We start from the raw sequence: 21,832 nt of genomic DNA, 5'->3' as shown, positions 1-21,832 counted from the left end.
CTATAAGAGGCGTCAGGGCCACTGGGCGCGTCGGCGGCGCAGACGCCGCCCACAGCGTTCCCGCCCACCGACCGCTTCGCTCGATTGCGGCCGCCGCCGTTTATTCGACTCGCCCCGCGGCATACAATGCATCCGATGGATGAGATACGAACGCACCGTCGGGCGCGGGCGCGTTTTTTCTTTTTTAAAAAAATATATTACTGTGCGGGCGGGTGGGGGAGTTTGAAGCTGTGCGCCACCATCTTTGAGGCTGGCAGACCGACGACGCGCGCCGGACGCCCGCCATCTTTGATCCTGGCGGACAGGGCGCGTCGAGGCTCCGTTTGGGGGGGTGGGGTGGAGCTGCCGGGCGCCATCTTTGATGTTGGCAAACGCGCTCAGCGCTGCTGGCTCCCGCGGGTCGGAGGAAGGGGAGGAAGGGAAGGAGGTGGTGAGACTTCCGGCGGGCGCCATCTTTCGTGCTGGCGGCGGGAGGATCGCGCTCGGGTCCGGTCGACGGTGGTGGGGTGGGGGGGGGCAAAGACAGAAAAAAAAACAACCGCAAAAAAGAAAGAGCGGTTCTTTTTATAAAACGCGGCGTTTTGGTTCTAAACGGCCCTTTGGGTACTGGTTTTTTTTTTTCGCGCGCGCGCGTGTGTGTCTGCGGTGTGTGTTTTTCTCCCCCCCCCCCCCCCCCCCCCCACCTTTTTGTTACCGTGACTACGTCGCTTTATCGCGGGTTGTAACACTAACCGACGCCGAGGCGCCGTCTCGGTTCGTGTTTGACCAGGTCTTAGCGCTCGTGAGGAGGGAGCGGCCTTCAGGTCAGTCAGTCAGTCAGGAGGTAGGCCCCAGCGGGGGTGGGGAGGGGTGGGGGGGTCGGCCTGAAGCCTCGGCCTGAAGCCTCGGGACTCGCCTGAAACCCTTCCCCCCCTCCCCTCCCCTACCCCGGGTTCACAAGGCGTCGAGGTTCGACCGCGACAGTGAGTGAGGGAGGGAGTGAGATAGAGAGAGAGAGAGGGGGAGGGAGAGGCTCTCGGGTGTATTTGCTCCACTGCGGGGCTTATTATGTGTTTTGCTGTTTTTGTTATATGTAAGAAAAGGAAATGTACGGCTGAATGTGTTGTGTTTTGTCTGTGGGGAAGGGGGGGTTGTTGTTGTTGTTGTTGTCGTCGTCCAGGTTCAAGCGCCACAAAAGTTGTTGTTTCTTATTGGGGGGGGATTGGAGGGGGGGGGGGTATTGACGAGGCATTTTGACTCAAAAGTAGTGTAGTGGGGGCGGTGTTGGAGGTGGGGGGGGGGGGGAGGGGTTGAGGGGGAATGGCAGCCCTATGTCTCGATCAAATAATAATAATAATAATCCTTGAGTTTGACACAGGGCCCCCCTCGCGCCGTTCAGACGTCTCGAAAGCGCTTGGCGGGGTACACCGCCGAGTGCGATGACCGGACGCCTCGCCCCCCGGTGCCCCCGATTGGAAAGAGGGGCCCTTTTCGAATTCAGATTTCGGACGACAGTTTTCTTTGGCCGCCGTTTTTTTATTTCCGTCAGCTCCTTTTCGCCCCTCTCCCCCTCCCCCCCCCCCCACCCCCCTCCAATTCATTCTGCTATTGATCAGCCTCGCTGGCCTGACCTTTAATATAATATTATTATTATTATCGTCAGTTAACATGCTGAAATTGAAGCCTGATCCATTGTCACAGGGGGTGAGAATTCCTTGTGGCCTCGCGGTTGAACCCTGGGCTGATGGTTACCACGAGGCGATATGTGTGCCTTTCACACTTGCCCCTGGGATAACCTGATTCCTCCGGAGACGTTTTAAGTTTAGCTGCTGTGAGCTAAATATGGGTTCGGGAAATTGAATCCTTCTTCTCTTTTTCAAGAGATGCTCGCTAAAGGTGGATAGAAGAAAAATTGTTTCATGGCCGGGTTACGGTAAAAGTTCCGATTCGAACCCCATCCCTCCGTTGAAATAGGCCGCTGCTGCATGTTGGTATCTTGCAGATACAGTTGTTGGACCAGTAACTTGGTTGCTCATACCAACCGAGGCCTTAGGAGCCAGTTGGTAACGTGATGCGACCGGCACGTTTGAGAATACGGTTTGATTTTGTGGTTCTTGCTCAGATGGTCAATTAGTAAACGCTGTTACAAGCCGTTCCAAATTGTGATCGGACAAAAAAACAAAATTTACAGCAGTGCCATGTAAATCACATCTCTACTTATGCGATTGGCATCTCACCAGTTCCCAAGTCAGTGCTGTTGGATAGTAAAGGAAGACATTCTAAGCTCGTGACAATTGGTTTCAGCACTGGCCTTTATTGCATAGTCTGTATCTGGTGGGGTTTTTTTAGTTCAAGTTGAGTGCCAGCTCCGATAAAAGTTTCTTTTTTAAAAAAAATCAGCATTAAGTCTTTGACTCTTGACCGCAAGCCAAGTTTCTTTTAGGGAAGTGTTTCATTTTAAAATGAGAACTAATGCTTAACTAACAATGTGTACATCTTAACCTAACCATAGAGCTACTTGTAGATAAGGTGCTACAATTCTGTGCATTCTTCTCATTGTGTTTCACCCTGTTGTTTTGCCTCTGCTTATCCCTCAATATTTTGTGTAGCTTTTGCCCAAATAATTCCAGGGTAGAGCTTGACCCCCGAGTGTGGTCCATTTATTATCTTCTTGTCCACAGAATTCTACACACTGTGTAAAACAAATGCATTCAAACAATGCCAAACAATTGTTTTACATCAGATTAGATTCAACAATGGAGTGAAACTCAATGGGTTTAGCACTTGTCTCTTAAAGACAGATGTCAAGCAGTCCAAATTCTCCCCATTCCCAAAGTGGGTGTTTGTTTTGGCTTTGATTACAGCTTTTACATCAAGCATTTATTCTTTGTTTCCGACACTCCTTGTGCCGAGCACTCACTTTGGGAAAGTGCCATGGACAAGGCCTCCATTGGTATTTTGCTGGAGGTGTTCTGCAATGAGGCATGTTGTTTGTGCGCTTATGCAACGTTGAATGATTAATCTGATGCTGCACCTTTGCGTACATGTCTTGTATTCAGACGAGTAACTTGCTCCACCAACGGAGCCCAGTTTCCACTGCACTGGGTTTGCCTGGGCCTCCAGAACTGTGTTCTCAATGTCATTTTCATGCTTCAAGGCGTATCCATCGAGGCCTTGCAAACTTAAAAACGATGGGGTTTGTGTACATCCGCAACAGTAAAAACAAAAGTTGGTGAGGTTTTTTTGGATGTATTTTTTTGACCCGTTCGCTCGCTGTTGAACTTAGTTCCAGTCAATATCCAAGAGCCATGGTCAAGGTGCTCAGTCTGAATACCACGCTCGTAATTTGTGCTAATTTTAGGAATGGCTCAACTCTGTTATATGTATTTAACACTAGCCTCAGTGTTAGCAATAGGATTATTGCAGCGTCCTGGATTTGAAACTGTATTATCTCCCTTTTGCGTAGAATGTCTTTATAAAATTAAAAAGCTCAAAGCCCTGTTGCTCTTTAAGTGGACTATGCGACTATCATTGGGCAAACCCAGTGAACTTTAGATGTGGGCAGTGGCATTTCAAGCACAACCCCGCATATATTGGCACTCCTTTTATCATACTCGGGAGTGTTGGCATGTGCCCCTCAATATGGCACATTCATGGGCATTTTTGGAAAAAGGGAGATTACAGTGAAAATCCTGCTTTTTTTGCGTGTGTGAGCATTTATTGCAGGTTGGGCGATGTTACGTTGTCAGAAGGGGCTGCGACACCGAGTTTAAAAAGAAATTGGGGAGGCTGTTTTGTTGTGCTTTTCTTCAATAGGTGCAGATATCCTGGAGAAGCAGAATTGGAATCCACGTGTGTTTGGTATTAATTAAATTAGCCATTATACACCAAAAAAAAAGTTCCCAGTTCAAGGCTGCGGAATCTCTTGGAAGATTGTAGAAAGGATGGGTTATTTTCCCCCAGCCGCTGTAAAAGTAGCAGATCTCCCCGTCTACGTGGTTGTGAACTTTATTGGAGGAGTTGATTTTTAATCCCTGGCTTCCTGCAGTTCAACAGAGCGGAAGATGGACTGACTCACTGTAAACACCTTCAAGTAGAGAGTATTTCTAAGGCAATTTGTGTATGCAGATCGCAAATCTTTCTACTCAGTGTGTGACGATGGAGGTGACGCTGAGCCATTGCTAACTGACGGATTCAGTGTTGATTGACCTGCAGGGGAACATCAGCTGATGTCAGGAGGAAAGGGTCTTCATTGACGACTCCCGAGGTAACTGAACATCTTCATTCATTCAACTAAATAATGAAATATTCTAAATCTCTTCACTGCTCACGTTACTTGAACGTAACTCATTGTGTGAAGGGTTTGAGAAGTTTGGGTTATGATAAGCTGCTTTATCAAATCTATACTGTAGAGTGTGACAAGCACATGGTGTGATTGACAAAGTTAGTCCCTGGTTTTGTTCACCTTCTTGCAACTTTGCGTCCTATTCATGCAGTCCACAGCTAATCGGAGAGCTTTTAGCTATTTTGCTACAACCGCCTGGAATTTTCTTCCAGAATTCCTCCAAATTTGCCCCCATCCTGCATTAAAACCCGTCCATAGACCCGTGTCTCCCACCTCGAGCTCCTACTCAATCTTTGATACGGGTCATTTATTTAATGCCTTACGGTAATCTAAAACTGATGCAAAATATTGTACCTGGGTTAACAATCTCAATTTCCTTTCAGGTTAGATAGAGGGTGAAGAAGATTACAGAAGATTAGTATATGCTCTACGCCATTAGAAGACTAATACTGAGATTCAACAAGACAAAAGTGGGGAAAACCGAAGCAACAAAAAGATCTATTCTACCAAAGCCATGGCTCGTCAAAGCGATGATTGCTACTTCTATTTTTACTCCACATGTACCAAGGTAAACCTGCACCATTTCACGTGGGCTAACTAGGATTACGCACCTTTCATGTATCCAAGATTGGCTTAAAGACGAATGTTGTGGAAACTGAGCCATGGAGCTTAGTGAGGTTGGTGGGGGGGATTAATGGGCAGGCAAAACTTTGTGTAGGAGAACTCTGGCTGCAGACACTTACTAGAGGGAGAAAGATAACAAACTAACTCCAAGGCTAGAAAAATCCAGTATTCTGTTGCGGAGACTGTCTGCATTTCGAGGCATGTTTCTCAAACAGCAACATTGCAACCAACAGCAGTCTGAGGTCGATCAGTATACAGCACCAGAGTAGCAAATCATTGCAATAAACGGAAACACCACAAGTACTTTTCTTCCACAAAAACTAGTCAGTTCACTTCACAGTATATTCTGTGAAGTACTTTTGAGACATCTCGGAAGACGTGATAATGTGCAATGTCAAATGCAAGGTTTTTTTTATTAAAACTTGAATGTATATGTTGAATGCTATTTCAATTTCTGGCAAGTTTATGCTTACGGCAATTTAGGTAGTCCGCAGTGCTTGTATTATACATGAAGTTGAAGAATTGCTTTTTGCTCATCACGTTTTGGCTTTTCTTTTGTTAGGGTGACAGCTGTGTGTTCCGTCACTGCGAAGCAGCTCTTGGCAGCGAGACAGTCTGTAACCTGTGGCAGGAAGGCCGCTGCTTTCGGCAAGTCTGCAAGTTCCGACACATGGAGATTGATGTAGGTTTTCGATTGGCAAGATTTCCTCTAAACATTTCAATGATAATAATTTGATCGCTCAATCCACGAATGTTTGTGGGACACTGCTGTGTGCAATTGGCTGCTGCATTTGGCCCAGAAAATATACAGTTGATTCACTTTACAGTGTATTTTGTGAAGCACTTTGAGACATTGCAGTGACATGATAAGGCACCGTATTAAATGAAGAGATTATTCTTATTTACAACCGTGGGATTTGTGCACATATTGACAAGATTACCCAAATAACACTTATATTCTGCAGTGAGTTTTTTTTTAACTTTTTTCCTTAAAAGTTGGTTTCATAACTATGGTGAAGTAAAATGAAAATCTGTTGTTCTCTCTGTAGAAGAGGAGGAGTGAAATCCCATGTTACTGGGAGAAACAGCTCTCAGGATGTACAAAGCTGAACTGTGCTTTCCGCCACTGCAAGCCTCGCTTCATTGAGGGAATCTTCTTTCCTCCCACAAAAGGTTTGTGTCTAATCGCAGCGATTATGTTCACTTAAAATCATAGAATTTTATAGCACAGAAGCAGACCATTCGGCCCATCGTGCCTGTGCCGGTTCTTTGAAAGAGCTACCAACTAGTCGCTCTTGCCACGTTGCACTTAAATGATTTCTCTGCTCGTGGCAAAACTTGGCCCAGCCCTCAGTCTGCCAGTCTGTTACAAGCAGTTACAAAGTTGGAACCAAATTTTGTAGGCATTTCTGAACAAGGAAGACAGAAACACTTGCCGTTTCCCATTGTGTAACTTATCTGTTCCATTATCTCTCCAGGCTATTTAAAATGTTTCCTTCAGTTTCTGGCACCAGGGTCAATGCCGGATCCCAAGGAATTCTGCTCTGTGTGCTCCTCTTTGAGATGAAACAATCCTATGGGTCAAGCAGGATGCTTTATTTTAGAGCAACACCTGCAGGTGATTGGTATGAGAGAATCCTCACTTGCAAATGATACAGTAATTTGCAGTTTCTCCTTGAAATTGTGCCTCTACCAAGCACCGATGTTCAGCCATTACATTAACAGCAGTTCAAGGAGTGCACATGGATTATTAATTTAGCCAGAGGGTGCATTCTACGTATTGCAGAGTTATTTAGTTCTTGAACTATTTAGCAGGCTCCTGTTAGTACTAAGGCTATGATGTTTGGAAGCCTATATCCACTCCTATAGTTTCTCATAGGAGATTCCTGCAGAGTGTGAGTTCCTTCACACATGGTACAAATCCTTGTGTTCTCAGACTCACCAGCGCCCGTTTCCACCAATCTATTCCCTCAGGTATCCAAAGCAAACCAGAAGTGACTGAGCTGGGAGAAGAAGCCAAGATGCCACAATCGACTGTCAACCAGTTACAGCAGCCGAAGCTGCCGATTCAGTCAAACCCGTCTCCGCAGGTTCGGGGGGTCATGAAAATGGAGGCATCTGAGAACGTGCCTAGCCCAACACATCCTCCCGTAGTAATCAATGCAGCGGATGATGATGAAGATGATGATGGTGAGGTTCACATTTGGTTTCGCTAATCTGTTGCTTAGTCACTTACTTTAACTTTCACCTAATTACTGAATGCGGGAATGTGGAAGGTACTGAGCATTGTGCTGAAGACGTCTGGACAAGCCAAAATAATGACAAAATCCAAAGTGCTTTCAGACGTTAACACTACTTAGACGTGTGCCCAAGACAGCAGGACGAGAAATTGCAGGTTGGGGGATGTGAGGGGCAATTTTAGCAGAGGGTCTTAACAGCTGGAACAGATCAGCGGAAAGAGCAGTTGCAGCTAATACTGCAAAGATGAACTGGTAGAATGGATATGCTGGGAGCAGAGATCAAATGGACTGAACCGCTTTCTTCATTCCAGACGTCTCTTCTAATATGTTGGTGAACCAATGACCTTGTGTACTTTATACTGTTCTCTCTCTCTCATATATGCTTATGACTTTATGAACCAAACACAACAAAGACATTGTAAAGCACATTGAGTTTAAGCATTTCCTGTTTTATGGGGTGGGGGGGGTGGCGGTTGGGAAGCAAGCGTCTGATCTGAATCGCTGACTGAATTTCCATTCTGTTTTCAGATCAGTTTTCAGAGGAAGGAGAAGAAAACAAAAACATTCAAGTCTCAACCGCAGACGAGCAGAATGGCATTCGGGTCATTTCCACCAAGAAACAGGCCATCGCTATTCAGCAAGGTTAATGCGTTTATAAAGTCTTTTAAAATCTGGAAACATTTCTCCAAATGGATGACTCTGAAGATGTGGAATGCATTGCCTGAGTGGACTGTATTGGGGTGTTATTTAATGTGGTCACTCAATCCACGACTGTTTGTGGGACACTGCTGTGCGCAATTGGCTGCTGTATTTCGCCCACAAAATATATGCAGATAATTCACTTCACAATAGATTCTGTGAAGCACTTTGAGTCATCTCGAAGGCGTGATAAGGTGCTGCATCATGTGCAAGGATTATTATTATCATTAAGATAGTATTTTCTGCCAGCAGATGAGAATTTGGATTTTGGCATTAAAACTCTGGAACAGATCAAACGGAAGAAAGCCATGAAGGAGAAGCTGAAAAAATTAGGTAATTAAGTCCATTGTATTCAGCTCCTGTACAGATTCATTATCTAGAGAAATACATACATGATCCTGAAGAAAGACAGAGCATATGGCTTGCCTGAATGGGCAGGCCTCCAATTTGGTCTGCTTCAATCCCTGTTTCTTTTTGTTTATAGACGAACCCTCGGCAGAGCTGATCCAAAAGGTGGAAGAAAATTGCGAGAACTTTGTTATTGAAAAGGAAAATGTCCGGGCGGTTTTCCGGACAGTGACCTTGTCTCCAAAGAAGGGTAAGCCTTTTAGTTACTATGGAGCATTAGAATTTTGTGGCCATTTATACAAATGTTGCTGAGAGCTTGAAGAGAGCTTCAGGGTATCTTTTCGATTCTTTCCTCGGCTGGGAGGAAAAATAAGTCTTCCGTGTTTTTTTTACCACCATCATCTAATGATTAACAAAACGCTTTCGTTGGCATGTGGGGGGGTGGGGGAGAGATCAGTGCAGACTTTTGGCATAGCATGTGGGATAACTGCATTTGATTCTAGAAGAATACAATCAGTGTTGCATTGAACGGTTGGACAAGACCTTACAGTACAGATGTCAGTTTGTTTTATTGTAGCGCAGATTAAGTGCTGTGTGTTTTGTTCCGAAAATGACCTTTTTGTTTGTGTTCATTCTGTTTTCTCCCTTCGTTGGCCGCAGGTGATGGTGAGCCTCTGTTTAAACACAATCTTGCTGAAAGACTTGGCAAAAAGAAACTGTCGCCAAAGAGCAGCGCCGAGGAGGTGCCACAGAAAGGTCTGCACAATATAAGAAATATTTCAAAATGCATGTTTCGGCCCACAGAAGGTACAGTTACTACAGTTTACAGTCTTCTGTCAAGCAATTTGAGACGTCTCAATGACGTAATAAGGCACCATATCAAATGCAAGGATTATTATTATTACACCAATTATACACGGGTTACTTGCCAGTGGAGCTCTGCTAGGAATCTCCTGACCTGCACCAAAATGGTTCCTGGGCAGATTGCACCCTTAACCCAATCTCTCAATCTAGGCCAGTGTCGTCCAACCGGATACCCTATTTGCTGAAGGTCCCCGGGCCACACAAGCAATGTTTTTGTGTTTCCCTTCCAGAGACAAAAGATACCATTTACGGGTTGTGGAGGGAGCAGGTGGGCCTAGCTAATTGGAGTGGAGGGTGTGTGGGGGGAGATGGACCACTCTGGTCTAGTCTGATGTTTTGAGCAGTTGTCGTTTTCTCTTTTCAAAGCCACAATCGCTGAGAATGAAATACTTCTGAAGCGCAACCTTAGCGATCGGTTGGGCAAACGGAAGGTGAAAATGGACGAGGAACCTGATGAGCTGCCACACAAAAGTATGTGCACTGTCTGCTTGTTACTGTACTGATGGCTGACCAGGAATTCTCAATTTGTGACCATTCAGTGATTTGTTTCTGTCTCCAGTTGGGTACTGTACATATTGAACTAATTACACATCTGCAATCCGCATTGCATGCACTTTACTAATCTCTCTTTAAGCTCCCACTTATTAATCCCACTTGCCATCTCCTTCCCCATGTGCCTTAATAGTTTTTCTTTCTTCCTGATCCAGTTCAAACTCCCAGGCCCATGAAGGAGCGTCTTGGTCTGCCTATGGAGGTGGTGAACACAGACAGAGGTAGGTAATTGGATCTCCAATACTCTTGGTTTCATGGTCTAATGCTGCTGTTGGAAGTCATGAGACCACTAATGCAGTCAATTCACTTTACCGTATAATCTGTGAAGCGCTTTGGGCCGCCTCGAAAACGTGATAAGGTGCTGTATCAAATGCAAGGATTATTATTATTATACTTCTGTTCTTTGACTTAAACAATTGGTTATTCGCAAAACGTGAATCAAGTAGCTTCTCTTCCAGGCTTAACACCTTGATATGGGTGCGCTTTAAGCTGAAATTGACGATGCTTACAGGAGTTGTTATCTATGGAAGATAAATGTTTTGTAAATTCCAGTCCGATCTCATCTTGACATTTGCAACTCATTCTGTCACTAAAGATGTATCATTGACCTAACAACCTGCACCACTGTAACCTCATTCCTTCCATCTTCCCATGTAAGGCACTGTGTTATACTGAACCAACACACTTTACCCTTCAGTTAGAGAGCAACAAGAGATTATAGTTGAAAACGTGCAAATTCTCAGCACAAAAGACCATTGTAATAGTTGAGGTATAGATCAGTTATGATCTAACAGAATGCCAGAACAAGCTGAAGGGGCTGAATGGCTCCTGTTCCTAATACAGAATTTTTAATTAATCCTGCTTTCCTAATGTATTTACTGCCTGGGTATGAAGTAAACTTCCACAGGTTTCTGCCAGTCTGGCCGAACTTGCTGCTTTTGTTCAGCTGTCCATCAAAGAGAATTCTAGCTAACAAGAAACGTGCCACCCTTTCCACAGATAAGCCTGGAAATAAAGCGGACGTGGCTGGAGAGATCCGAGTGAAAACCCTGGAAGAGATTCGCAGGGAAAAGGCAGCCAAGAAAGAACTTGTCAATGACGACAATGAAGACCCCAAGACTGATGACGCTGTCGTCGTGAATAAAAAAAAACCTGACCAGGTCTTCGGTGTACTGGAGGAAGCCGCCAAGATCGTCAGAACGATCCGGGTAAAAACCTTCTCTGAGGCCCTTCTGGAGAAGAAGCAGGCCCAGCTTCTGGAAGAGAAAGAGAAAGGGAAAGGGAAGGGCTGCTCACCCACAAAGCAGCCTGAAGATGAGCCAGCGAAAGAGGGGAACTCGGGAACAGTGAAAGGTAAGGAGCCTGTTGGTGCTCGGAAAGTAGAACTACAATTCCCTTTTTATGATTAATTTCATCCAGCACCATTAGGTCTTAACCTTCCCTATTCCCTCAACAGACAATGAACCTTTTCCTTCTCATCTAAGAGCTGCCCAAATTTGAGAGAAATTTACCAGGTTGTCAGTTTGTAGAACTTTATAACACAAACCTGTAAGAACGTGAGAATTTGCTCGGCAAAAGACGGCCAAGGTCCATCCAGTTTGCACTTGCCCCATCCTGGCAGTCGCTTGAACATGTCGTTGCCCAAACTATATATTTATGTCCTGAAATAATGAGAACAGAAGTGTTACACTTCAATGATTGTCAATAATCACTTTGATTTTTAAGTTGGCCAAGTACAGGATTACTTGCCCTCCTTTGCCTTTAACCTTAGTGTTGGGGCAAATTCCATGTCCATTTAGCATTGTATATGGAGTATTCCGATAAATCTGCTGATAATCCCTGAAAACTAAAATAGTTATTGTACACTGTACTTTTTTTTAAGAGGAGAAATGTCGGGAACCATTTAGTCCTTTTTGATGCAGAAAAACTTCAGCGAAGAACAATGAAAGGTGAAGGTTCCCCGTTGCTCACTTGTTTGATCCACGTTTTTCATGTTCCAGCGAGAAGCCGAAAGGCATCCCCCGAGCAAACTGCGGTGCCGCCGAAGCCGTTCGAAAAAGTGAGAGTGAAAACACTGGAGGAGATCCGGCGCGAGAAGGCCCTGCGAAGGCCGCCGAACCAGGAGGCGTCCGCCCCACAACAACAGGACGACAAGCCCAAAACCGAAGCAGCCCCGACCAGACGAAGGATAATGAGGCTCCCCAAACCTACTGGTAAGCGATCCGGGACACCACCCCACGTGAAGGGCGCTGTATAAATTCATGTTGGTGGTGGTAAACACCCAGTTTATTGAATGGTGGAAGGTTTACAGCACAGAAGGGGATCATTTGGCTAGCTTCCCCCCCACTGGGGCTGTTACCACTTTCCCTCTTCTGGTACCCTTCTGTCCTGCCTTTTGATGCTGCATGATAAGTGAAGCACTTTCATGCACGCAATCTTGTGTTGGGATATGTTTGGATCTATGCAAAGTTTGGCACAAAGCAGTAAAAGATTGATCAGTGTTTGGTTAATGTGTATGGATTTCTGTGTTGCAATTGAAAGGAAGGCATTCCATCCACTGCTGAATTTGCCTATAGTGATCGTTGTCAGGAAGGGAAGGATATTGCGTACGGTGGTACAGGCCTGCTAACTTGCCTGATAATCTGACAGCCTTGTCACCAGTTGGTGGCACTACCCATTAACAATTCTACAATCTCTTGTGCAGAAACTGTCAAGCCAGAAAAGGCAGAGACACAGTCAGTGGAGTCTATCATTGATACTGCTGCTGAAGGTGACGCAAAGGAGATTAAGGTCAGTGTGGAATCAACATTCATGAAGGAATCTAGAACTAATTAAGCTATAACTGTGGCCCATTTGCTCAGTGTGGCTTCTTTGTGAGGACTCTTGGAAACCTTTGTTACTTGTGTAAAATAACTCATCAAATCAGTTTGGTACTTGGTAATATATAAAGGATGATGCCCATTTGCCTTAAGTGATTCTAGGCTCCGCTCAGCAAAGATAATTAATAATTCAAGTTTTTTTTAAATGGTTAATAGTTGTGCTGTACCATTTGTGCAGGCTGCAAGTGGGAAGGAAACTCCTGTGTTGCAAAAAGTGCAGGTGAAAAGATTGGAAGAAATCCTCAAAGAAAAGCGTCTTCGCAAGCAACAGGAGACTGAGAAGCTGTTGAACAAAACCCAGGTGGGAGAAGAAGCGCCGGTGGTCAGTACTGCGGAAGAAGCCAATGGGACCAGCCAGACCGAAGTGGAGAAGAAAACGCAGGAGGCAGCCCCTATGGATACGAGACCAAACAACCGCCTCACAGTGGAGAGGCCGGCCGAGAAGGCCCAGGAGAAGCTGGTCATTGCCAAGCCTGTAAAGGCAGAGCCTGCCCCGGCTCCAAAAGGTTTGTGTCTGTGGCTTTTCATTTGATCGTCCTGCTAAACTCTGCAACCCTCTCCCTCCCTCCCCATTTTCAAATCCTGCCTAAAGACCTTCCTTTCTAATAGTGCTTTCGGTCACCTCCCCCTGGCTCGGTGTCAGACTGCTGAAGGGCACTATGTAAACGTGTGTGTGCGCATGTGTGTGGGGGAGGGGGGGGGGGGGGGGAGAGGAACATTTCCTGAATCGCCATCCTAACCCACTCTCTCTGTTACAGTGAAGCCCAAATTAAACGTGAAGCCTTCTGTGGTGAAGAGCCCAGTGAGACTGAGCCAGAAGCGTAAATCCCCAGATGGGAACCCTTCTGCCATTGTGGCAGTCAAACCACTCAACGCCGTCACTCCTGATGTGGGTGGACAGCTATCCCCAAAGAGAGCTGTCCTGGTAAGATCCCTTTAAACCATTTTCAAGGTGCTGCCCATTCTCAGGCAGTCGGGTAAAGACTGGTTCATTGACGGAACAATTTTATACCCTTCCAACTCTCACCCAGCTATAAACCTTTCAATGTACATTTAATAATAACAATAATACTTGTGTCTTATCACGTCGTTGAGATGCCTACTTTGGCGCTGCTACCACAAAGGCATCAAGAACTTTTGCTCATTAATAAGGAGTCCATCTCAAGTGTCCTTCCATACCAAGATATATAGGAGCATTGCAATGCAGTATCAGTGGGAGAGTTTGTGCCTTTTACTCGCCCATCCCATCTTCTGTTTTGCTGGTTTGGCAAGAGACCACATGGAGCCCATGGGAGAGAATTGTTCCAATCTAACTCCGGAAAGTTGCTAAGGTCACCATTGGCAGTCGTTCAGCTACAGATGGTGTAAATCCTATGAAGTAAGAGCAGTTTGGCAGACTACCCCCAAAATATCAGAACCATATTTAATAAACATTTGCAAATAAGGCATTACAATTAAATTCACATTTAATGGCTGTGATTTTTTTCCCCCAAAAAACGTAATCAATCCAATTTACAGGATATTCCGTGAAGAGCTTTGAGCCTTCTCAACTACGTAATAAGAATAGTACTAATGCAAGGAATACTATTCTAATGCACTGGCTCAAAGGCAGCATCTAGCTTGTCCAACTACTTGGCTTCATTTCAACTTTAAGGAGCCACCTCAGGTGTACGGTTCCTGGCGTGAGGTGCCTGAAATATTTTGCCTTTTCTCACAGGCTCTGCCATCAAGAAGCAAGCGAGAGACAGTATCGTCTCCGATTGTGGAAGTGCCCGAAACGTCTATGGAAAGGTAAAGTCATGGATGTACTGGTCTGCGTGGTTTGCTTCTACACGGTTTTAAAGACCTGTAACATTTCAGAACAACGCAAAAGTATGTAGTTTAGACTGTCAGCGCTTTAGATAGTCGCAAGATGTAGAGATAAAGAGTAGATTACAACTTATGTGTGGCGTATAAATCTGGAGGACTGAAGCCGAAGGGAATCTTTGCATTAACCATCAACTCTCACTTGCTTTTCAGCGTACATTTAGTGGAGCAAAGTAAGCCCCCGCCGTGCGTGTCGCTGCCAGAGATGGCCAACTTCTCCCCTCCCCGGCCGGCCGTCAAAGCCCGCAGAGCCAGCTCCACCGCCAGCAAGACCGTCGAGGACGACTTCGAGGAGCTGATGAAAGAATTTTCGGATGATAAACTGGAAGCAGAGATCGATCTGGACCCGGGGAAAGATGAGGACGACTTGCTGCTTGAACTCTCCGAGATGATTGACAGCTGAAGAGTCCATTGTGTTATTTTTAAAAAAATGAAACCCAGCTTCCCCTGCGGAGTGATCTTGATAGTAAATGGAGAGTAGCCTGGACCTACTTTTTGCATAGGAATAGGGCTCTCTATATTTTTAAAGTTGCGTATAAGTATCTGTGATAAGGGTACTGCATTTTCGTATATGGACGGAAGCCAAATCTGTTTGACTGTTGACATTGAGACCAAATTACATCACCTGGCCATCTACAACCATTAGACTACTAGCCACCTCCCTATTCTTTCTCGTTCCCCGCACCCCCCCCCCCCCCCACCATCACCAAAAAAAAAGCAATGCCGGTGCTTTGCCCAACATAGATCAGCCTGTTATCAAGATGTTGCGATACGCTTCAATCTGAAAGCTTTGTTATCGAGTATGGTGCTCTCCGTAACCCAGGGCATTTTGATCGGTGAAGGCAACTATCTTCCGACTGGGACACTAATTTCATAACACTTGTTTTCCCTTGGGCTAGACGTAAGGGGAAATGGCAATGCCCTGTCCTGATTACTTGCTTTCCATCAATAATTAGGTCATTTGACTCATTGTGGCATATTCTGTTCTCATGCTGGCATTGCCCTAATGGGTTTAATGGCTGTGATCTTTGTGGAACAGCCTTGGATTTCTGTGCACCTTGCTGTGTGTTGGAAAGGACTCTGGAGTAGAGTTAATAAGGAGAGCCTTCAATGAATTTGTTAAATGTTTGGCGTTTTAAACTCGTCAAAGCTTTTGGTAACTCGAGGCCTCTTACGTTTGATCTGTTGGCCACGAGAAGCTTTAGACCCTTGCAATTAGAGAACCCAAACCCAAAATTGCACTGGGAGTTCCAGAGAATTTGGGTCATCGGTGTGAAACTTGGACACGTTTGGTTATCAGAAGTTCTGAAGTGAGTTTGAGCATTAACTGTTATTTAATGCAACTTGCCTTCCTGATTTTGTGCTAGCTTAGCCCTCCATTTGGTTTCTTAGTCGGACGTTTGTCTTACTCCAATATAGGTTCATTTCCCATGTCGCAAAGTGTATTTTTATCACAGACTGTGCTTGCTAGTAGTTAAAGTTGTCTTCGTTCTGAGCATACGGGTATTCAAAGTGGTTTTGGTGCTTGCAATGCAACTGGTGCCAGGAATTGTCCGGCTGTTTTCCTTTGTGTGCCATGCATTCAAGTCTTGCAGTTCATTAAAAACCAAGAGGGAAGAAAGATGCCTGTAGCAGTAGGTTACATTCTAATGGCTGGTTGTACTGAAGCTATTTGGGGTGGAGAGGAGGAGGGAGCATGAGATGTGATCCCATAATGCCATTTGATGTTTTGGTTGGTCCAAGTGACTATTGCGAAATAGATACTTAAAAAAAAATTGCAAAAGCACTTGCTGGCACTTCACCAGATCGTATGGCCCCTAAGAGACTGGACACATTGAGAACAGTCAAGCTACCGAATGTCCTTGTGCCCACACAGCCAGAACCCACTGGGAAGTTGTGATCAGCCACTAATAAAGGACGCAGCATTGCTCACAAAGCCACCTTTGTGCAAAAGAGTGAAGAGACCAAGGAAGTGAAGATTATGTCCAGTAACTGGAGTATCTCAGATAATAGGACCTTCAGTGTATGAGCTACTCCCAAGTTCACCTTTGTGTATATCAAGAAGCCTCTGATGACTACAGTGGTATGCAGCCTCCTTGTAGTAGCATACTGGTGAGGTACATGCAATGGTACATCTCCGAACCTGATTCTGCTATCGCAGCCCTGGTTCAAGTAGGATGGTGCGCCCGGTATTAGTCCAGCATTACCTTGCGACAGCTATTGAAGGAGCTTGAAGAGAGAAGAGGATGATATGGAGAAACTCTCCTTTTCATATTGTGGAAGACTTTAGGTTGGAGGAGTTCTTTACTGTGTGGAGGGAATAGGTTATTCAGTTGTCGAGACTGAAGCATGTCCACTATATGGGAGCATTTCATATGCAAAATGTTAGTCTAGTTAACCTGCTTCACTGGGTCATGTTCTTCATAGTGCCTTGAAGTAGACTGAACTGCATTGCAATTTGCCTCCAAATAGTCACTACACTTTACAGCAGTTACCTGTCAATCAAAGCCCTTTTTTGAGACATTTCAACTCAGTAGGTACTGTATGTAAATAGAAATTTTGATCACAGAACATTTTGACACGTTTTCTCCTGCCGTCTGCAGTGATCATCAAGTCTATAGGATGGAGATAATTGCAAAATGCTCTTCTAGTCCAAAAGCAAAGGGTAGAAGTCGCTGTTAAAATAAGACTCTCGCAACCATTAAACTGTTGTAACGGGAGCACGAATGGTGCATTCCTTTTGATAATAATGGTGTTAACTGGCTGTTTCACCTTGTAACAGCAGGCGAGGCATTTTGTAACGCTGGTAACAAAGTGGAAGCAAATGGACCTCCTGCGCTCGCTGGAGTTTGTTTCACGGAGTATTTTTCCTTCCATTGTTGGCTGCTACTTCTCTCCCTGTTTCTTCTCTCGCCCTTGCCCCCCCCCACCCCACCCTTATAGTGAACTGCGGACCTCTCTTGAATGCATTGCTCACAACGGCGACAAAAAAAAAAGTTCTTAAGATTAGTTTGAATGTTGAAATCCACTTATTTTTATTATGAAGCGCAAGGGTGTGTCCAGAAACGAAGCCACGTGTTTGTTCTACATCGGCCCCCAATTCTAAACCAACCTACGTATTTGCTGTTCCAAAGTGGCCTTCCCCTGTGACTGCTTTGCAGGGGCCAGTGCTGTCCATTTGTTCTTTGTGAAACATTGCGGATATTTTGTTCTTGTGTTTCCCACCTCCCCGTCCCCCTCCCAAATGGTCGACACACAAGTCCGATGTTAGAATTTATGTGTTGGATCCATTGGAGGCACTCTTGTGTTTGTGCGGTCTGCATTTCCTCAATACGTGCTTTTCGCTTTTCCCTTTTATCGATTCAGATGTGCATCCATGGGCAGTGAGCAGTTTTATTTATGACTCGGTATAATAGTGACGCAGGTGTTCCAAGTGTAAACATTTTCTTTGTAATAAAACGACATATATTGTTCAGCAGGAGTCGCTTTGCTGCGCCATTTATTGCAATTGGTAAGATGATCTGCGTGAGACCGCGGCCCCATTCGGCACCAAACGACTATGGCGATGAGATAACAAATGCTGGCGATGGAATACGGCGCCTTTGAAAGCGGGGGGTGGGGGAGGGAGGATGCATCGAAAGGTGCTTCACGGGATCTGCTGGAGGGCAGTAACTTACATAAAATAATAATAATAGTCCTTGCATTCGACCCAGCGCCTTATCGTGTCCCCCGAGACGTCTCGGAAGCGCTTCGTGGGATACGCCGTCGGCGGTTTTGTGGGGCGAAAACCTACGGTTTAATAATGCAAGAATACACTGATGACGATGAAGAAGTAAGGGCTCGTTGCAAGAAGTTTTTTTTTGTAATATAGTTTTTGTTTAATATATAAAGAGGGTTTGAAGGGGTGAGGCCTGGTGTGCAGGGTGAAGCCTGCCTCCCGTTGCCATGGCGCCGGCTCTCCGGGGTCAGAGGTCAGGCCGCGCGGGCTTTTCTCGCCGCCATTTTGTTTGTCCGTTGCCGCCGCCGTCGCTACCGTTCGTCTCGTCGTTGCCGTCGAGGAACCCGCAGCAGCCATGGCGTACCGCGGGCAGGCACAGAAAGTACAGAAAGTGATGGTGCAGCCCATCGTATCCTTACCCTAACCGCCAGGCGGGTGTGGGGGGAGGCCGGGGCCTGGAGTGTGGGGAGAGTGTGAGGCCGGGGCCTGGCGTGTGGCGGGAGGCCGGGGCCTGGGAGGGGGGGGTGTGTGGGGGGAGGCCGGGGCCTGGGGTGTGGGCGGAGGCGGGGGCCTGGCGGAGGAGGGGAGGGGGGTAGTGTGAGGCCGGGACCTGGGGGGGAGTGTGAGGGGAAGCCGGGGCCTGGGAGGGGGGGGGGGGAGTGTGAGGGGAGGACGGGGCCTGTGTGACGGGGTGGGGGGGGGGGAGTGTGAGGTGAGGCCGGGGCCTGTGTGAGGGGATTGTTATCAGGCGCGTGGAGAGTAAGGAACCTTGCCCAAGGTATCGCCTGGCCGGGAAGCGGACCCTGGTCTCTCGCTTGCGAGACGAGGGCTGTTCTAACAGGACGACGGGAAATGAGCGGAGGCTCCAGCGTGGCCTGGCCCCGCAATCGCTGGTCAGCTTCGTCTCGGCGTCCGGTTGCACGTTGTAACCTGTCTTCCCCACGTGTGGATTCCCGCAGCTCAAGTGTTTTACAGCACCGAATAAATACTAAATAAATAATAACGTGGCCGCTCAACCCGGGGCTGTTTGTGAGTGACGGGGGGGGGGAGACGCCGCTGCGCGCAATTGGCTGCCGGGTTTCGCCCACAGAATGCCCAGTCAATTCACTTTACAGCGTATCCTGTGAAGTGCTTTGAGACGTCTCGAAGACGCGATCGGGCGCCGTATCGAATGCACCAACCACAACAACAAGATCGCATTTACAGAGCGCCTTTCACGTCGGGAGGGAGGACGCCCCAAGGCGCCGGACAGTTGGGTCGGGACCCGAGCGGGTGGTGGAAATGGTCAGGGGGAGGGGAGGGAAGGGAGGGAGGGAGCGAGGAGGGGGTAGAGAGTCGAGAGGGGCGCTGAAGGCACGGTCGAAGAGAAAAGGATTATTGTATTCTGCGAGTTGACCTGTCTAGATGTCACGCTAAGACACTATTTCAAACGCAAGAATCATTATTATTCCCGTCTTCCTTAACTAACTGTGCACAGAATCTTATTTTCAGATATCTTCAGAATGTGAGTATAGTTGCCCACTCTTCTCCACTGTTCTGTCCTGGTGGGTTAATGGAAGTTGCGCATGTGATGTTTAACTGTAATACCGTATTGCAATTCTGTGAAGGGTTTTGAGACGTCTCGAAGACGTTATACGGCGCAATATAAAAATGCAACTGTTATTAGTATCAGAATAGTGGACACCTAACACCGTATGATCCCATTGCATACGTGAATTCAACAAAAGATTGGAAATAATGTGCCCAGTTTTAACGTATCGGGGAGGGTTGCTTGGGCTGCATGTGGTATATGCCCACAAGGAATAAATGCCATTGTAGCCAAAAGTCAGAATGCTTTTCGACTAACGTGATTTTTTTTTTCTCTCCAGAGATCCAGAATTCAAGTCTGGTTGTATGAACAAGTAAACATGAGGATAGAAGGCTGCATCATTGTAAGTATGAACTGCATCCAAAAGCAACAACAATAAATTACATTTGTATAGCGCCTTTCACGTTGAGAGGACATCCCAGGGCACTGGACAGTCAGGGATTCGGACCCGAGCAGGGGATTGGGATTAGGAGGGAGGGTGTGGGAAGGAGGGCGACCGAAGGTGGGGGGTCGAAGAGTCTTGAAGGAGGCAAGGGAGGGAGCAAGGCGGAGGGACTGGGATGAAGTTCCAAAAGGGTGGGGGTAGAGAACCTGAAGGCCCGATTGCCAATGGTAGGGTGAGCCAGGTGGGGGATGTGGAACAGGCCGGAGCCTGCTGACCGGAGGGAGCGGACAAAAAAGGGAAAGAAGTAGGTTCAAAGAAGGTCTCGGACCAAGCTTGTCTCTCGAATCCTCCGTTCCACCATCGGCGACCGTGCCTTCAGCCACTAAGTTCTCTCTCTCTCTCATTTAGGGGTTTGATGAATACATGAACCTCGTCCTGGATGATGCAGAGGAAATTCACATGAAATCAAAAGCAAGGAAACCGTTAGGTGGGTGACGTGAGATCTTGCATTGGCCACTAGAGATTTACTGTATGGTTTCCAACCCCCCGCCCATCTCTGCTTTTATTGTTTTTCAACTTGTACCCCTCAGAGATGCAATCTGATTATTTACAGAGTATTGTGTTTGTGTTTATAAGAATGTGAGTTGCCTTTTATGGGGATATTTAGCAGGTATATCTCTTCAAGAACATGGGTGGGGGGTTACCTATCAACAAGCTTCTTTCTGTGTTTAAACCCATTGTATCATCCATTCCAGCAATGGCCATTTGTTTGGGTTTTGTAGTTGATGCAAAGTCTTTGCATGTTTGAAATCCATCTATTAATCTGATTCCTGATATACGGGCTTCTCTTGTTTTACAGGCCGTGTTATGTTGAAAGGCGATAACATTACCCTACTTCAGAGTGTCACCTCCTAGGACTGGCGTCCCTCAGAATTGGCTCTACCCATACCTGTTCCACGTACTATGATATGTGTACTTGGATTTTTTTTTAGGGTCGCAATTTGTGTGTGTTTTTTTAGTAACATTCGTTTTGTGCAGTTCGGGGCATTCCGTCAAACAGAATAAATTTTGACTTCCTTTTGTATAAGTCGATTACTGAATAAAAGTACGCATTGTAATATTTAGTTGCACGTTGTTTTGACTGAGAAGTTTACATCATAAACTCAGTACAGTTGATTGAAATCGTTGGTGGTACCATTTTCTTCCCGGCGATGATGGAATTTGCACTCCACTTAAGGTACAACACCAATATATAGCACCCATCACATGGGATAATGTCTCAGGAGTGCTTCACAAAAACAGGGTCAGCACTATGTTGGGTGGTGGGAGGGGGAGAGAGATAACTGTGGGCCAGTTAAAGAGATAGCTTTTCAGTAGAATTTAAAGATACAGAGGAAGGAGTTTTAGAACATGTGGCCATAGTTGCTATAGTTTCTGCCGGTTAGGATTACATTACAGAGGGTTATTTGACCTGTTAAGCCTAAGTTGTTGCTCTTAAAACCTATTTCCTGCTCTTTTCACATTGAATTCCCCCTCATTTTCCTAACCCCTCTTCAGATGTGTTCAATTGTGAGGAGGTAGATCAGCACAGTCCAGTTGACTCCCTCCAATGTCCTCATTTCTACTTTATCTCTTTATCAAACTGTCAGCTATAAAAGCTTGGTAAGAAGTGTGTTGTGAACATCAACTCTGGTTTGATTTTAAGTAATCTAATGATCCGCAGCCTTGGTTTCCACTATTTGTGA

At 46.1% G+C, this 21,832-nt stretch overlaps 2 protein-coding genes across 5 annotated transcripts; both read left to right on the top strand.

The window, feature by feature from the left end:
* Positions 1-461: 461 nt before the first annotated feature.
* On the top strand, positions 462-17,877 carry zc3h11a (zinc finger CCCH-type containing 11A). Of its 4 annotated transcripts, XM_042342041.1 has the most exons (20): positions 462-603; positions 1,861-1,912; positions 4,028-4,246; positions 4,708-4,892; positions 5,511-5,630; positions 5,998-6,121; positions 6,923-7,138; positions 7,717-7,830; positions 8,140-8,220; positions 8,372-8,485; positions 8,896-8,991; positions 9,466-9,570; positions 9,807-9,872; positions 10,651-11,004; positions 11,652-11,864; positions 12,356-12,441; positions 12,709-13,036; positions 13,289-13,455; positions 14,248-14,321; positions 14,550-17,877. In XM_042342041.1, exons 4-20 carry the CDS (start codon positions 4,839-4,841, stop codon positions 14,797-14,799), a joined length of 2,562 nt encoding a protein of 853 aa, XP_042197975.1. In that variant the 5' UTR covers positions 462-603; positions 1,861-1,912; positions 4,028-4,246; positions 4,708-4,838; the 3' UTR covers positions 14,800-17,877. The 4 variants fall into 4 exon arrangements, with proteins under 4 accessions (XP_042197975.1, XP_042197974.1, XP_042197972.1 ...); XM_042342040.1 differs by lacking the exon at positions 1,861-1,912; XM_042342038.1 differs by lacking the exon at positions 462-603 and having other exon boundaries at positions 1,588-1,912.
* A 510-nt stretch (positions 17,878-18,387) lies between these two features.
* Positions 18,388-21,203, top strand: snrpe (small nuclear ribonucleoprotein polypeptide E). Its single transcript, NM_001292503.1, has 5 exons — positions 18,388-18,523; positions 19,592-19,618; positions 19,983-20,045; positions 20,496-20,574; positions 20,947-21,203. The coding sequence occupies exons 1-5, from the start codon at positions 18,470-18,472 to the stop codon at positions 21,000-21,002; spliced, it is 279 nt and encodes a 92-aa protein (NP_001279432.1). The 5' UTR covers positions 18,388-18,469; the 3' UTR covers positions 21,003-21,203.
* Positions 21,204-21,832: the final 629 nt, after the last annotated feature.

This window comes from Callorhinchus milii, unplaced genomic scaffold, assembly GCF_018977255.1.
Source record: "Callorhinchus milii isolate IMCB2004 unplaced genomic scaffold, IMCB_Cmil_1.0 Scaffold19, whole genome shotgun sequence".
In the NCBI taxonomy this organism is placed as follows: domain Eukaryota; kingdom Metazoa; phylum Chordata; class Chondrichthyes; order Chimaeriformes; family Callorhinchidae; genus Callorhinchus; species Callorhinchus milii.
Note: the sequence above shows the minus strand (reverse complement) of the source record. Positions and strands in the feature narration are given on the sequence as shown.